The 18320-nt window shown below is 45.6% G+C and overlaps 1 protein-coding gene across 2 annotated transcripts in view; it reads right to left on the bottom strand.

Annotated features, from left to right (window-relative positions):
* LOC108573910 (zinc finger protein sens-like) overlaps positions 1-17247 on the bottom strand; it is a 24771-nt gene extending 7524 nt beyond the window's left edge. For both annotated transcript variants that reach the window (XM_017936404.1, XM_017936405.1), the window contains exon 1: positions 16717-17247. In XM_017936404.1, coding sequence (XP_017791893.1) covers positions 16717-17143 — 427 coding nt within the window. In that variant the 5' untranslated portion in view covers positions 17144-17247. The remainder of the gene's footprint in view (positions 1-16716) is intronic.
* Between the last annotated feature and the right edge of the window lie 1073 nt (positions 17248-18320).

Here is an 18320-nt window from a genome sequence, read left to right as displayed (position 1 = left end):
CCATCTACTTCCGAGTCGATGTCGATTCTCCTCCGGGTAAATTCAATCTGAGAGGGTTGCTCTTGATTTTCGTTCGGAGAATTCAAGGATATCTCCCGTGAATCTCTGTATACAATCGTGGCGATTTTGTCACAGCGTGAACGATTTTCGCCCGATGTTATCGCGACACCACCTTTCCTCGAAACGCAGCGTTCCAAATCGACAGCTGAATAGTCGCGGGGACAGGTTGCGCGATATTATAATGAGTCAGTGCCATATATAACTTAATCAAAAGCCGCTCGAGCGCGTTTAGACGTTACGCTGGTAGCACATAGCCGATTCAGGATTGCTGCGCTAGGTCTGGTGCGTTTTCCTGCGGATTTTCGACTATTCTGAAAGCCAACACTCTTATCTAACCCGACGGAAATTCGAGCCAAGACTGCTGTTTCGCGCTGTGGAGCACGACGCAGATCTCGAACGAATATACATTGGCTAATAGAAATCCAAGCGTAAGAATTCCAAGGAAAGACCTCGACGAGACGCTACTCTAATCCTCCAAAGTTACTGCTAACTGTACCAATAAATAATCCACAATGTTTTCCCCGATAAAACAACTCTACGAGACAGCGAATACGTTCTATTTTCTGATCGACACACCCAATAATTTATGCACATTTTCACAAACTTCACATCGTTCGTTCACCTATCCGGAAAAAGGCATTCTTCCTGATCTGATATCAATCGAGCATGCGACACGCGCGAAAAACCATCGAGAACTAACCACCCTGTCGAATTTCCGCTTCCTCGAGATGCCTCCTGCGTCGCGTGGGTGTCGCGCGTGCATCGATCTCGCACGATCACACGCGCGATCGAGCGAAGTTAGAGGCACAGCAGCACGCGTGCCGGCCGCCACACGGCGTTCTGGCACGAAAACAAAACGTTCTAAAATTACCGACGACTCTCGGGAAGGCGGTGGGCGCGGACTATTCGCGGCGCGACTCGACGCGATTTTGCGCGGGCGACCGCCTCTATTTCGGGCCGCCACGCAACCACCTGAGCCACCCAGCATCCCCAAATACCCAGGATGACTAGCGCGGCGCGCGTCGAAGACTCTTGTACACGGCCACGATGAGTCAGTCAACCGATGTAGACAAATTTTTGGCACACCAAACTTCGATACAACGTATGTACTTCGATTTCGCGCGATTACCTTCGCCGGAGAGATCGAAGCGTATTGAACCTGCCGGCTACCGCCATCATGGCGTGTGCACGCGTGCCCTACTCAACGAGAGTCGAGTGTATCCGACGATTGGGGGAAAGGGAGCGTTGACACTTGTTGATATCGGCGGGGACATAGGGTGGATTTTAGTGGGAATTTGGTACTGTTGGTAGAGGGGAAGATTGTCGGTGTTTGGAATATTGGGAGTGTTGATTAACTGCAGCAATTATATGCACGTGAGAACGTGATTGATAGATAACTGGGATCCTCCTGATGAAAATGAGCCCAAACACGACCTTATTCGGACATTTTGACGCCAAAGACGTTATACCGGGTGTGTCTCAATTTTCGGACCGAGTATGGAAAAGTAGTCCGAATAGGGTCGTGTTTGTGCTCATTTTCATCAAGAGGATCCCAGTTATCTATTAATCACATTCTCGCGAATATAAAACAAAGGATAAAACGACGGTCAGAGTGAAAGTCTCCGAGAAACGAAACAGATTCGTCGTACATTGTATGCGACGCAACTTGTTAGCCGTTATGACAGCTCCGAGGCAGGTATTTTGAGCAATGAATAAGTGAAGGTTTCGTAACAGCGATACACTCACGACTCTGTATTCGTTTCATGAATCGATGCACCGCGTTTTTGGCAGGGCCAGCATAAATTCCACGCCAATAAGAGCGAGAAAGAGAGAGAGAACGTCGTGAATATTTCAGCGGGGCCAGGTGGCCCGGATCGCAATTAACTCGCCCTTTTAAAATAATTCTTCCGAGGCGATAAACCACTTGGATGTAACCGACGATTTTCCCCGGCGCGGCGATCGCCGCTTGTTAAACCGGAACGTAACTCTTCCGAGAAACGCCGGTCTTCTATGGAAAAATCGTCACGTCAAGGGCAACGCCTCGAGAAAATCGATTATCGAGCCCCGATCGAGTCCGTTCCCCATTTAGAGCGTTCTTCGCGGAGGTCACGACCGCCTCCTATCGAAGGATCCACGGTGAATTAGAGGAGGAGTGAGAGGGAGAGGACGGTTAATCCTGGCGTTAACGAGGCCTCGTGCGATTCGAAACGCTCGTATTGATTACTCAATGCTCCTCCGTCCAGCGGGCGTAATCGCGAACAAGAAGTCGTAGCTTGTCTGTAACCCACATCCGAATGCAATTAGGGACCAGCGTGTTTTTGTTAATAGCCCGGTGTATATACGCGTTACGTACAAGCGTTAACTGTGATAAAAAATTGTTATCTCGAATAATTCCTTATTATCATCAAAATGTACCATAGAAAAAGGTAATACAGCTATCTTGATTGATCGATAGCTACGCTAATGGCAGCGTCGACGAGCGTCCTTTTAAGTCCCCGCTCCTGCATCAACCTGGAGAATGAGTCACGAGCCTCGCGACTCTTTCGCACGTTTTTGCGCTGCGATCGTCGATTAACGATCGTTTCCGGCCGCCTCGATTTCCCACTGTCCCCGTCGCGCACCAACTTCCGGAAACGTTGCGCACTCAGCTCGTTCTTATTCCATCGTTGAAACATCCATAAACTTCTCCTCCTTTCCTCGTCCCCACTTCGCAACGTCGATCTCTTTCTTTATTCATAATAGGAAACATCGAAACTAAACTGCAATCTACAATCTACAAATAATACCGATGACTTCATCCTGCATAATCGTTCCTCTTGAGGAGGAAGAAAAAACAAACTTCTCCTCTCGAAGAATCAATGTGCATATTAATCACGAAGCAATCTAAATTTATCAAAAAATTCCAACTTGCGTCTCCTAATGTAACACCTGGATCGCAAGGTCGCGGTCCTGCCGAAACGAGGAAAGAAGAAGAAGGAAGGAAGAACCGGGCTGTTTGGATGATCAAACAGAAACGCGGGCGATTCAAGGGCCCTCGTAAAATCGTTGCCCGCGGCTGCCTCCGTTATCCATCAGCGTCCTCAGCTTCTTCTTCGTGCCCGCGAAGCGTCCAGATTTTCGTCTCAATCCTCCGCCCATTAAGGAAATTACGTGGGCGGCACGTGACCAGGGTGAAAAAATAAATAGAGTAGGATGATCAGCTGGCAGGGGACAACACGTGAACATGGACGGTAACAATCGACAGTTCCTTTCTTCTCTCTCTCTCTCTCTCTCTTTTCTCTCCTTACTTAGGGATCACAGAGAGAGCACGCGAGGAAGCATGTTCGTTGGTACGGCCGTGTCTATTTACAGGAAATAGGTCAACGTCGTCGAGAGAGGAGCGTGGCTTGGTGAGTTCACATGTTCTTTTCCAAGTGGAAAATCGTAGCTCGCGGGCTGATCACCGCACACGTCTTTGTCTTTCACAGTACTCCGTTGAACGGATATAGAAACAACGAGAAAATCTGCGTCGATTAACATAATCGTCGGGCAAAGAACGATCGTTGATAACGGGCGGGGATGGGAACATCTCGGACTGGTTACGTTTAATACGTATTTACGGAACGATATTAGCGGTTACAAGAGAACGAACGAGCGCTCGCGCGCGCCAGAGAGTGTTCTTTTCAAAATGGCGACACACACTTGATGTTTCCAAGTAGACTGTAAATTTACTGTCGCGTGGAGGCGTGGAGGTGAATTTACTATCGAGCGGGAGAGACCGACCGTGCGTTTCAAGAGCCGTAATTTACATCATACTTCCTCGTTTCTCGACCTTTTAATGCGTAATCTCGTTACAATGAGCGTGCCGGGGACGTGGAACAACCCGGGGATGGAGAATCGACGCGCTCGTTATCGCGGACCCTCGTTTTTTATCACCAACGATCGCGCGCCGCGCCGGCTCGCTGTACCTCGGCTTTTTCACATCACGCTTATGCTACACGCTCGTGAAAATTTCTCCGGTGTTAATTAAGCTGTGTCGAACATCTCTGCGGAGAATTTTTCGACAGCGAAAGAATACTCGTTCGTTTGAAAATAAAATTCTTTTCTACTGGAACGATTAAAAAATTGAAATTATCGAAGATAGAACGAGCGTCAGAATTCTTACAGAAGATTCTGCAGATTTTCCAGATCGGAGAGAAACGTTCGAATTTTTTCATCAATTCACCGAATCGTCCCCTTTAGCTTCACGTGTCGCTAATTCTCGCAGTTTCAAAGTTGCTGCAGCTCACGGATCGAAGAGTGTACACACGCGCGAGGCACAGGCCTACGCGATCGTTGGCTATTTTTTTATTCGTCTTCTCTATTAATAAAAACGATCGCGACAAAGCGCGCGCGAAACGAGTCGCGGCAAAGAGCGACGATCGGTATTAATAAACCCCGCTGATAACGTCAACGCGAGGTTAAAAAAAAAAGGGGGGAAGAGAAGAAGAGAGAGACTGGACTCGCCTAAAAATACAATCGCGCTCTAGGATGAACGGTGGATGAAAATACTTTATGTAAAGTACGGTTTAAAAATAAGCCGCGGTTAAAATAGCCGGGGAGAATTACGTGGAAGTGGAGTTGGACAGGGTGAGAACTGATCGTAAGAAAGGGGGTGGAATACGAAATACCTGTCCGTAGGGTTTGCTGCCTACCTATTTCACCGGATCGAGCCGACCGAGGTGTTCTCGGACGTTGCGAATCGGTGACAATCCAAGAATAAAAATCCTATATTCGTTCCGGTTTACTTTTATCCACAACAGAGATATCTTTGGCTCATTCGATCAACCTTTACCATTCAACAATTTCACTGTCAGCCTCAACAGTTTGTAAATAACGAATTCCCACGCGGACAAGTTAAATTCCACTTGAATTAACCGGCTTCCCCTCTCTCTATTCTCCGACACAGACTTTTCGTATTTAACCCTCTCACGCTCGAGCTATAAAATGCACGTGGAAAGGGTTAACGTTCCTAATTTAACTACCCGACGTGGCAAATTTATACGTACACTTTCCTCGGTATCCAAAAGTCAATCGATGAAGTTCTCCTACGTATCTTTTCACGTCCGTATCGTCGTTACGCTGGGAAAACGACACTTCTCGAAAATCGTCAATCTTCACTGATTTGCGAAAAATATTTATTTAAAAGAGTGTCACGAAAAATTCAATTTACACTGTTTAACAATTGTAACGATGTGACACCTCGAAAGAGGGCTGTTTCACCCCTCAAAACCTAAATTGTCGATTAATTAACAACTATGAAATCTCTCACAAAAAATGTCAAACGAATTTCCCGAAAAGTGTAGCTTTGATAGTAGTGTCTATCCTAACGAACCGACGATACGAAACAACCCTTTCAACGAACAAGTTCACACACAAACACACAGACTACACTGAACCTATCAATGGAAGAATCAGCAACGAGCGTTTTACCTGAGAATCTATCGTTCTGGATGATCCCTAGAGCAAGTCCATACGATTCACCCTATTTTATCGCGTCGAACTCCCATTGAGACACCACAAGACGATTTTCACCGGGGGAGGGGAAGAATCGTTGAGATCCGGCGTGCTTAAATAGCCGCTGGGGGCTCGCGTTTTCGAAGACACAGCATCAATCGGCGTGGCTTGTTGTACCGTCGCGGTCGGTGGAATTCGACTGACGATCCAACCGCGCACACAATCGTCCCGAGACTATTTCTGACCCGTGTCCTATCGATCTCTCTCTCGCTCTTTCCCGCCATTACTGTTTCCCTCGCAACGCCACGTGAGCCTCGCCTCGGCAGGCTTCGCGTCGTGTCTCTTCTGGCCTCTCTGTTCGCTCTGAGCGAGACGAGAAGCGAGGCAATGAAATAAAACAGGGAAACGCCGTCGTTTACCTCGACATTGCCCCGGCCCTCTCTATTTTTTTTTTTCTATTACACGAAAATAGACACAGCGAAAAAATCATGGGAAAAACGAAGCAGATGCTGTAATGGTTCTTATTTCTTTCAGATTGTTTCTCGCAATACTAGAGAATTCTTCTGTTCTATCCTGAGTCGAGCGAAGAGATAAAGGAATAGCGAATTTCGAAGTGTCGAGGAATTTCCGATCGAACGAAATTCAGATGTAGATCTATTTCGAATTATTTCTTATTCTACGAAATTCCTTCTATAGGTCACTTTCGAAGCAGGAAAATAGAGGTAGAAATATGGATGATTTTTAGATAAGGTAGAGTTTCACGTCAAGAGTGAACTACTTGCCACACTATTTTCGATTCCTATTGATTGAAGCGAACGCGTGGACATACTACCGTCTTCCTCTTCGATGTAAATTTATCCCTCGCGTGTAGCTTTCCAACTTTTGAAAAACTTTCTAAAATGTACAACTTTGGTAAAAAAAGCGAAGTACGACAAAATTACAATATCTTTTTTCTTCGTAAGCGTTGAGAATTTTTGCGATTAAATTTTCCTTTTTCCCCGTTTTCTTTTTTTATTTCGATAAAAGCGTAGATTGGACGTAGAAAGCGGAAGGTACGCGAGGCGCGGCGATCCGGATCGATGGGGTGCATCCGGACACCGTCGCGGACACACTTCTATTTCTGTCCCGCTATCGATTCATCCCTTTCTCCCTTTTCCCCGGAGTGGGCACGTCTCGCCCGTGCACTTGGACGTCAACGACGATGTGTGGAACGCGTTGCTCTCTCTTATCGGTCGATGCTGACGTAGAACCAGCTCGCACCTCTATAAACCATTCATAGACGATAACGTCGGACCTACATTGTGCACGCTTATTTTTGCTCTTTGCGTTACGCGTTACACCCCTTTGCCTCCTCTCTCTGGCCGCTATCTATCATCGAAACTGTAGATTTATCAAAAGTTGCACACCTTTGCGAGTAGAAATTTAACGGGATATCGCGTCACTGGATAATCCATTTTAATTTAGTATCTTGGAAATTCGAGGCGATTCTTTTTGCGCGCCTCAACCCTTTGCCTCCTCGAGTATCTGCGATCGAAACTGTGGATTTATTGAAATTTGCAGATCTCTAAGTATCAATTTAGCAAAAATATCGTGTCACTAGGTATTCTATTTTAATTTACTATTTTAGAAATTTGAAGTAGAGGGAGTTCCCCTAGCAGCGGACACTTAAGGTTTTTCTTAAATAAATCTCTCTACCTGTGCACACGCGACTGAAACGCGTAGAAAACTTATTTTCATTCCTTTTGTCTCCTCTAGGAGATACGGAGAATAACATTAGGTGCCGTCCGGCGTTAAGGGAACTCCCCCTAATTCTTTCTGGAGGATCGATTAAGAGAAATTTTTATTGTGATCGCTTCAACCCTTTACCTCGAGTATCTAACATCGAAACTGTGGATTTGCCGAAATTTGCAGATCTCTGCGAGTATAAATTTAGCAAAACATCGTGTCACTAGGTAATCTATTTCAATTTAGTATTTCAGAAATTTGAAGTAATTCTTTCTGAAGAAGCACCCCTTTCTCTTCACACTGACGAGTATCTACGATCGAAACTGTAGATATATTAAAATTCGCAGATCTCTGCGAGTATAAATTCAGCAAAATATCGCGTCACTGTATAATTCATCCGAATTTCGTATTCGAGAAATTCGATCGATTAGGGAGAAGCTCGAGAATTTCACGAAAGTAGGAGGCAGGTTATATTTCGCTCTTTTGGAAAAGCAAGGATAGGAATATTCGGAGAATTATTTTTCTCCGCGTTCGATGGAAGAATGCATCGACGAAGAAGAGGAGGGGGATCACCGATGGAATCATTGCCGGCGATCGTCTCCCGCTTTGCATAACAATGTGTTTCGTATAAAATCACACGGGGGGACGATTGATCCCGGGGAGAGTATATCGATCCCTACAGGGTGTACGATAATACGGTGTGCTCGATCGACGGTTTCCGGGGGTATCGTTTTTATCTTCGGTGGAGAAAAGGTTCACCGGGATCTGTGTGCTGGATCGGATGGCGTCTCTCGTAGCTTCTTCTCTCCTCGTTCTAGTGTCATTGACCGACGACACGCCGCCGGTGGAACGAGCGAAGATTTTCGCGTGCCGAGCGAAGAAATATGCACGGGCGACGCGATGAAGTAAGCGCAAACACGCGCACCAGTGTACACAGGCTGATTTATGTAATCCAACGGTTCCCTGTCGATCATCCCGCCTCACTACCGTTATTATCCAAAGTTAAAAGTGCGCTGGACAGGGAGCGAAGGGAGAGACGAGAGATAAAAAAGAAAAGTGTCGAACGTCATATTTTCAGGGGGTGCGGTGTTTTAAGAGTTCAAGTGTACATTGCTGAACGCGTGCACAGTGAAACCCCTTGTATTCCGCGGAGATAGATTTAGTGATCTTCCGCGAGTAACAGCGAACGCTGTGTATCACTAGGTACATACTTCCGGTAAAAATTAAACGTGAACGAAAATGACTAATCAAAGAAACTGAAAGTAATATAATCGTAAAAGTTGTGTGACAATGATGCAACGCCTGTGATGAGATGAAACGGAGTGAATGACTTTTAATGAAGTGAACGAAATTTAAGGATTTTCTGTTTAATTTTCGCGAACCGCGACTAACTTCGAATACGGGGGTTTCTCTGAAAAATGAAACGCTAACGAAAGTAACTAATGATAAAGAAAAACCAAAAGAAATATAATAATAAAAGTTATGTGATAATGATACAATGCCTGAGATGAGATAAATTGGAATGAATGACTCTTAATGAAACGAACTTTTTCGAAACGAGGTCAACCTCGAATACGGGGATTTCCCTGAAAAATTAAACATTAACGAAAATAACTACTAATAAAAAAAAAACAAAAGAAATGTAATAATAAAAGTGATGTGATAATGTTACAATGCCTGTGACGGGATGAAAGGAAATGAATGAAGTGACGAAACGAAATGAATGAAATTTAACAATTTTCCACTTAATATCATCGAATCGCGGATACGGGGATTTCCCTGCGCTCGCTTATTTTCTTATGCAAAACGTTCGTTCCCGGTAAGTAGTTAAAACAACCGGCAGTATTAGCACTTTAAACAGTTGCAATCTTGCTCAACGTAGATGCAAATTGTTAAAATTTCTACACTCGCAAATTCTACCTTTAACCCTAGAGCGGTCTTCGGGTCTTTCTTGACCCACCCCCTTTTTATATTTTTAGTCATTTTTGCTGTTATCAAGTTTACGTTCCTCAGCATTATTTTAAACGTTTATTGTCTAGGTTCATATGTCGCGCATAAGGTCTTAGGTCCTTTTTCACCCAAAAGTCTTAAATGTACAGTCAAAACGAAGAACGCAGTAGGGTTAACTCTTTCACCTTTAACCCTTTCGGTACGAAACATCCAGTCGAACCGTTCGATACCCTCAAAATGAAAAGATCGTTTTCTTTCCACCGACAAAATATTCCAGAAAATTTCACCAGCGTTTTTCCCCGCTTATCAAACTTCTACTTGCACTACAGAGAAATAATTTCTTTCGTTGATGTAACGCACAGGTTATCGCGCGATCGACAACCAAATGCGTGTCGTCGAGCAGTAACTAATTAAGCGGCTTGCCCTGTGTGACCAGTTGAACGTTTCGTGCGCCCGGCTCGTGAAAAGCCCAGGCAAAAATGAGTAACGCCTGTCGGGAGTTGACGTTCGTGGAAATTGGTTTACCCGCGATGGGACTGGGAATAACGCGACCCTGCTCCAATGCCCACGGGTCATTACGTTTTGCACGCGCAACCAGCTCCGGCTTTGGCTTTCACGGCGGGCGTCGCGACGCCTACTACCCGCTCGAATAATCGTTTTAACTTCATTCTACAATGGAGAACGATTCATCCCTTACACACACTCGCCGTGCACATTCTCGTCCAAATATGACAGAGAAAAAGAAATAAAAAATGTAACAAAATTTAATCTTCACGTTACACAAAGTGTTTCGATTTTTGTAATTTTTGTTCCATAAGAAAAGTTTCAAGGCAAAGGGTTGTGATACGAGTTACAGTGGACCAGCGGAAATGTTTTCTTTGAAAACTCCGCGATTGTCGGTTAAATTGATATAAATTCGTGCTTCACGTTGCACAAAGTGATTCGACTTTTTTTTTTAATTTTTGCTCTCTAAGATAAGTTTCAAGGCAAAGGGTTGTGATACGAGTTACAGTGGACCAGCGGAAATTTTTCCTTTGAAAACTCCGTGACTGTCGGATATAAATTCGTGCTTCACGTTGCACAAAGTGATTCGATTCTATTCTTTAATTTTTGTTTCATACGAATAGTTTCGAGGTAAAGGGTTAAAAGGAGTTACAACGGACCAGCGGGAATTTTTTCTTTGAAAATTCCGTGATTGTTGGTTAAATTGATATAAATTCGTGCAACGTTCGTGACCACCGGGCTACGGCGTGTAATCCAGCGGGAAATCGTTAGCATTGTTTATTAAGACATCCGGTAACGAGCGACGAGCGACGACTTCGACGGCGGACAGGAATGACGAATCGCGTTTGCGAACATCTCCCGGAGTTCATACACTCGTTGCACGAAGAATCGTGTTTCGTCGGTTCAATTGACGCTATTAACGTTCTTTCTTTTCTCATCTGCATTCTCCTGTGATAATATTCAATCGTTCTTATTACCATTTTAACATATCCTTCGGTGGAAATTTGTCCAACGATCGGAGAACTCGAGGGAACAGAATCTGTATCGGATTAGGGGATGATAAACAGCATTCCCTATCTCGTATATACTTTACGCAGTTCATTTCTCAGAAGGATAAGCGACAATTGGAACGGCCGTTTATCCAAGAGGAAGAACTGACGTGAGAATACGCAGAATTTGGACGTTTCGAAAAACGCTCCTGCGAGAAATTGGAAAAAAGAAATTTGCATCTCGGCGTGCGAAGGTAAGAGATCGTTCAAAAGATCACGGGTCAGATGCTGCGAAATTCTGATCGCGCTAAGATCTGTACACCGTCTCACGCGAATGGCATCCGTGTATTATTTACACGGATATTTGTAGCCGTGGGAAATTCAGATTGAATCGCAAAAAAGCTCGCGCTGTACTCCACGGGAACAAGATCAACGTTTATTCTGGTGGCAGTGATTCAGGCGTTCGATGACGCGTATGAACGATACGCGGTCCAATTTTATGACGTATGTGCCACATCGATGACGACCGCGATGATTTTTGGCAATCACGACTGACTGGCTCATCGTTGGACCTCTGGCCAAGTATGACGAATCTGATGTTTATAAACGCGAGTGAAATTCGTCGATGGAAAATTTTTGGAAATTCTATGTAACCATTTCTCATTTTTCACGCGTGTATTACATATTTCAGTTTGTGAATTTTCAGCGTACGGCTTGGGTTACTTTGGTATTTATCGCAGAAACGCAAGAAGCTAGCGGCTAGCGGTAAACGGTAAAAGTGAAATTATGCGACATTGCATAAAGAGAAGGAAAACTATTTTAAAGTTAAACACCGAGTCGAAAGGCTTTTCGCCTGAAGCCTCGCGCGCTGACTCACTCCAGTAAATATAAGCATCCAAAGAGTGAAATAAATCTAATAACTCTAACGTGCAATAAAAACTCGACGCATCGCTGTCCCCGTATAAACTCGATAACAGCAACTCTTTATACAAACCCGATAACTACGTCAGAGGACATAATTCTCTTTTTCCTGTATCAAAGAATCCTGTCACGTTGTTAGCGTAATTCGTGAAGTATTCATGAAAATTCCGACGAATCTCCAGGAACTAATCTCTCTCTCTCTCTTTGTGTATATTGCGTAAGCAAGTGGCGAGATTTACACGCGAAACGCGTAGTTTCGTAAAATCGATACGAACCGGAGTTGTCGGATGGAATTATTGCGTAAAATCGTTAAGATCGGATCAACGTCGAATCTTGACGCGCACATGTTTCTGACAGGACGTTGTAAAAACGTAGGTGGTGGTGAAGCATGGAAATCGCGACTCGTTATGTAAAGCGTCGCCGAGGGAACTTTGGGTCCCGGGAAATTTGGCTCGAGACGAGCGAGCCTGCTCTGGCCAAGATCGACGAACCTCTCTCCTCTACTCGAGGTATACGTTGGTAACGGTTAGAGAACGACGGCTCTCGCGATGATGAAAACGAGTCGAAACGGTCTACTTGCACTTTAGAGGGAGAAAATCTGGATTCTACTCGCGGTGAGTTCATTGTCGTCGAGGATATGGGTCGCAGACGGAATGCGAGTTGGAGACAGACGCTGGTGATTTCGCGTACAGCCGGCGAGTAGATGAGGGAAATGAGCCGTGGGAGGAGAGATACTATCGTTTCATACTGAGACCACCATTTTCATCGATTAACATTCCTTCTGCTGTGTGTTATTTCGTGGGATCAAAGTGGAACCGCCGGGACGAGAATTAGGGACACAGTGGCGGGTGTATGATCGAATCGATTTGGTAACAAGTTTGGGTAGTTTCAGAAGTATCGACTTCTTGGGTAGCGGAAGTTTAGTTGGAATGTTTAAGGAAGCTGTACGAATTCTTTTAAGGACTTTTAGTTACTGAAAGTAGATCGAAAGTTTCCAATCACTGTGCAATGCAAGTTAGAGAAATTTTTAGATAAAAGTTAGTAACTTTAAGAATTTTGTATCGTTCGAATCTATCGAAATGAGGTAAATTACTGTGGATCCCTACAACGGCAATTTCAATATTGGTAGATGATTCTAAACTTAATGGATCACGCTTACGGTTTAAAGGTACCGAAAATGAAGATTATGTTATCACAGGAAATTAAGGAAGATAGCACATCTACCGAATAAGGATTAAATCTCTTAAAAATGGGGTAAGTGTTGCTCCCAGGCGGAAAATAAAATGGCGGAGCCTTTCGTTCCCCTTCCCAAAAAACGTTCCTGAATAGTGAAATCTTGATTATCGAAAAATATTATTTTAAACACGCGTCAGGCACAAACGGTCCACGTTTATTGTTTAAAGGTACCAAAAGCTAAGATTACGTTACCGCAGTAAATCATGAAAAGTGGCACGTTTGCGGAACGAGTATTGGGTGAAAAGGTGTTTCTAAAAGGCGGAAAAGAAAATGGCGGTACGGCAAGAAAAATTCTGGTCCCTTGGAGAATTTACAGTTTCGAGACCGTTGGAAAGAGGGAAAAGACGGAGGGCGTATAAACACTTAGCATCGCGCGGAACGCCAATGAGCCGAACGGCCGAGAGAAGAAGGTGACTCGTTCCCTTTTACCCGCCCACCGTAGGTTCGTGCATGATGTACGATTTCCTGTCTTACGGGTCGTACAATAATAACGAAATGTCAGGAGTGTACGTACGATTTACTCCGCGTTACCATACAAAGCCACGACACTTTAAACAATGATCTATGAAAGCTGCCCGCTCGTCCCTCTCTCTCTCTCTCTCTATCTCCTTTCGTCTGGAAGGGAAAAAAATCCACGTATCCCATTGGCTACCTGTAGAGTCGCTGGGAAATTGTGAATGGCATGATGGAATCGGAAATTTATTCGGAATGCGGATAACTTGTCTATCCACGCTTCTCTCTATTCTTCTCCCTTTTCTTTCGAAATTCTCCCAGAGAGGATTCTCTCGGGGAATGTTCCTAAGGGGTGGCAAATTCCGTATCCGAAAGGGTTTCTTCGTTAACAAAGAGTAAACGACAGTGACAATTTAACCATCCGAAAATGTTAAGATTGTCTGGTTTTGACAAGAGAAGAGGCTTTTCGAATGTCTAACTCTCTCTCTCTCTCTCTCTCTTTCAATACACGCTGGTTGTGTAATTAAAGGGTTAAGAGAGGGTGGAAACACGGAGGAAAGGGAAACATCTCGAATGGAACCACCTGTTAGCAGCGCAGAGTTTCCAAGTGAACTTTCTCCAACCTCCCACAAGTTGAAATCCCGTGGATGCAACACCGCCATCGGGGTGGCAAGCTTGTGGAATAATTTAAGGGACACCTAACCAGTTTAAGGCCCAGATTAATCTCATATAAAGATACACGAAGGATGGTTTAGGCGTGGTCCTACGCTCTTCTAATCGTTTCTTCTCGGAGGGGGATCGTTCGGGCTTCTAATCTTTCTTTTCGTACGAATTCAGGCCAACGGCGTCGACCCTACTGTATACCGAAGCCACTGAGAATATATGAACTATGCTGGAATGTGTCACAAAGTGAATACAAAAAATACCACTATTATTTTTATAAAATTATCTGAGAAATTTAAGTCGCGAAGAAATTAACCTCTTCCGAGACACTGACGCATAAGTGTACATTTAGCTTTTTTTAAAAATTCCAATATCTGTGATAGAGACAATACGAAAAACAACCTCGCAAGAAAATAGAAAATTAGATCATTTTTTTAAAACTTTGAAAATATTCTCCTTGAAGTGGTTAAGGTTGATTAGAGAAGTTTCAAGAGTTTAGTGAAAAATGTTTATGAAATGAACGAATGTTTAAGTTAAAGTGGTAGTTTTTCACCCTTTCAACGCTGGCCAGTATTTCCCACATTGTTCCCAGAGGCAGAGCCAGGCTTTTTACGCCAATGACGATCGAGCCTCTTTCATTAATCGTCACGGTCGGGATCCTTAATGACATTACAGCGCGTCGGAAGATCGAAGACCACGTTGCCTGACCTCTTTTCTCCTATCATTCGCATCGACCCCTAATGCGTGCACGCGTACTTCGCCCCGAAGCTTGACTGACCTATACGACCACTTTATCGAAGAGAATCTACCATCTGGTCGCCGCATACTCGATCTACGATACCTATACATTCTACTTTTAGAACGGCGGTTCTTTCTTCGACCAAACATTTTTCTACTCTCCGACGCGATATTAACCTAACCTGATCTATTTCAGATGAGAAGTTAAACGTGGTTATTTGCTACGGTACGCAGGCACAATTATCGTACGAAATGTGAAATTAGAATACGCATATATTCGCACTTTGCAAACAATAGAGAGGTTAATCGTGTAGTTAATCACTGACTTACATTATCGTTACTGCTATCTCTACGTTCACCATTCCTTCGAGTCCACGAGAAAATAAGAATCGATGTAGTATCGATGAGTTTTATCGAATAGAAGCTTCCTGATCGACGATCAACCGACCAGGCCGGCGAACGAGCTAGGCGACGTCTCCGATCCGACGGCAAGATCGCGGCGATCTCTAACCTGCATTCGTTCCACTGCACCGATAACGCGTCATTCTTTCACGATCACGTTCATTGAATCAAAAGCAGCCGTCACCAGCTGGGATATCGTGGAAAGGGAGGTATTCTGCGTTGACAAGCGAAGCGAAACAGCATGCAAGCCGCCATTAACACATTGCCAACTGAACTAAAACTACACCGGGATGTGCAAAATTTCCAAGAAGATTCGTTGAAAATTTTAAATTCGAACAATCGAAGCGTTTCTTAAAATAACGTACATGGAAAAGGAAATACGTATTGTTATTCAGTCGGCAACGCGTTAAAATAAAGAGAAAAATATTCGTGCTAGGATCTTCGTATTTTACGCTGTTGGCAGTATTGTCCACCGCGTGCAAGGTTCAAGAGGTGTCAATCGTCCGTTTCGACACCTAACCTACTAGCTCGCGATAAGACAATCGAGATTGAAAACTCATTTCGCTGTTTCGAAGAAGAAAAAGATGCTTGGTAGGTGTTCAAGAGAGTTCACAGTGTTGCAATACATCAGAGTCAAAGTTAATCGCGACATGATCTGCCGTGGGTCCGCGAATCGACGTTTCGCGGCCAAGCTTCGCTGACACCGGCGCGATATACCCGGAGGCCCCTGGGGGCCGCATTCGAGTGGTGACAAGAAACTTAATAGCCGGTCTTGAAATACAGGTTTCAACGTGCTGGTCGTAAAGATCGATTATCACCGAGTGTTTAGATCGGCGCCAATACCGGTAGCAGAGCGCGGGCTGCTGTGCACCCAGAGGAGAAAAAAATCTCTCTCTCTCTCTCCGCTACACCGGTGTATACATCCTCGCGACATATAGTTCGCGCCATAAAGAAATTTTCTCTTTCTCTCACCGTGAAACGATAAGCTAGCCAAGAGTGGTATCGCGAGTCGAGAGACAGCGACGACAAATCACCTGGTACCCGGGCCTGGTATCGACGGACACCTCTTGGAACCGTCCACGCGTGCCAACCACGCGATATTCTTTGCAGATGGAAAAGCATCGAAGAGACGGGGCGAATATGTCGCGTATAAGTCGGTGGGAGAAATACAGAGAGATCGTAAATTAACGCTTTCGGTCGGTGGCAGTGATCGATTCGATCACAACGATACGTAGTGTTTTAAGTGTTTCAGCATATGGAACGAGACGAAGTTAACCCACGGACAACCGTGTTCTTTGTATTCTGACCGATGTTTGAGAAACAGGTAAGGTTAGGTTAAGTGCGATACCAATTTCTTCACTCTTATCAGAATTTCTGCAACTACTATCCCGCAGCATTTTATACAAGTCTCTTACAACTCTTACAAGTATGTTACGGTTGTCGATAAGTTAAGACACATCTCTCGATGTAAATCAGCCCGAAAAACACCTATCCCTCGTCTTATTATTCAAATACAAGAAACACGTTCACCGTGACACCTAAAGCAAACTGTACGATCTCGCGATACTTAATCCACCAATCATACGCACGTTAACGTTACCTGAGGGTGGTGGCGGCGGATGATGATGGTGATGATGATGATGGTATCCGAGCGCGGGCGGCGGCGGCGGATAAACCGCTCCCCATATGCAGGACGCAGCCGCTGCCGCGGCCACCTGTTGCTGATGATGGTGATGTTGGTGCTGTTGCTGGTGTTGTTGCTGTTGTTGTTGCTGCTGCTGCTGTTGCTGCTGCTGTTGCAGTAGCTGTTGCACCTGAGCGATGTCTACGAATTCTTGTAGCTCGCCGTCGGGCTCCGGGCCGGTTTCACGCAGCCTTCCCTCCGACGACGACGACGAAGGTACCACCGCGAACGGGTTCCCGGCGCCGGTGTTGTGCTGCAAGTGCTCGAAACCCGCGAGCGGATTCGCGGGCTCGTAATTGCTGCGCCCGGTCGTGTGTTCGCGGCGCATCGCCAGTGCCAGCATCTTTTCAACCTGTCGCGCCGCCGGCCCTCGTCGCGGTGCCAGTCGTCCACGTGCGTCTCACGTACCTCCTTTCCTCTTCCTCCTCCGCGTCCTCAACGAGGTGGCGAACCGTCCTCGACAACCACGGCCAATTTTTCTTTATCCGCGTCCTCAACGACGACGGCGACGACCACCACAACGACGACAACGACGACGAGCACGATAACAACGAACAGCCGGCCAGGCTATCGCACATGTCACGTCACCGAGACGCACGCGTCACCGTCGCTTCCTGCTGGTGGAATCGGACGGACGATTTCAACGGAGAAAGAAAATAGTTGCGGATAGAACGTGAAGGGAGGAGGAGCACTGTCGCGAAAAACGACACCCGCGGAAACGTGAGACAGACCTTCGCGTGATGGTTGCGCTTCCACTGGAGGATTTTCACCGGTGATGTTTCTCCGACCAAATCCTTTCCGGAAGATTTCCTCTCTTTTGTTCTTTTACCGAGCTTCGAGACCGTGGACAGGTAGAAAGCGTTCCGTACCGGTGGATCAAATTTCTTCCAAAAGAAATGACGATGACGACGATGACGACGATGACGACGAAAGTGCCAAAGAGAAATCTTTGCCGAAAAGTTATCCAAAGGCGTCGTAGACTCTTGCTGCAAGATCCTTGGATGTCCCTCTTCGAAGTTCGGCAAACGTTAATCCTCGACGGTAGAATACGTAGAAGAATGTCGGAGGAGTGTTGAAAATCACGCGGTTTGAATGAAGTTTCGGTGGTAGTTCGCGCCGACAAACCGGCGTACCGGCGCGCGTGCAGCCCGGTATCGTATCACTGGAGGATCCTGCTCTTTCTCGCTCTGTTCGTCGTGCTGCTCCTCCTTCTCCTCTTCTTCTTCCACGCACCGAGTCGATTCTCCCTTCCTCTTCGTACAAACCGACCAGCCGCCGGTACCCTGTGCGTGTCTCTCCGTTCCTCTCTCGAGCGTTTTCCGCCTCGCGCGATATCTCCAATCGACGACGAGAGCTTCTTCCCCCGAGACGGTTCTCTTCTCCTTTTCCCTCGGTTTGCCGGGAAACACGTCTGGATACGAATTCACCGAGGATACTGGAGCCGCGAGAACAGCCAAAGGGGTTCGCGATGGTCCGCGGTAGACTAATAAAGAGCGGCTCGCGCGGGAAGTGGTCGGTCG

Source organism: Habropoda laboriosa, unplaced genomic scaffold (genome assembly GCF_001263275.1).
Source record: "Habropoda laboriosa isolate 0110345459 unplaced genomic scaffold, ASM126327v1 scaffold111, whole genome shotgun sequence".
Classification (NCBI taxonomy): domain Eukaryota; kingdom Metazoa; phylum Arthropoda; class Insecta; order Hymenoptera; family Apidae; genus Habropoda; species Habropoda laboriosa.
Note: the sequence above shows the minus strand (reverse complement) of the source record. Positions and strands in the feature narration are given on the sequence as shown.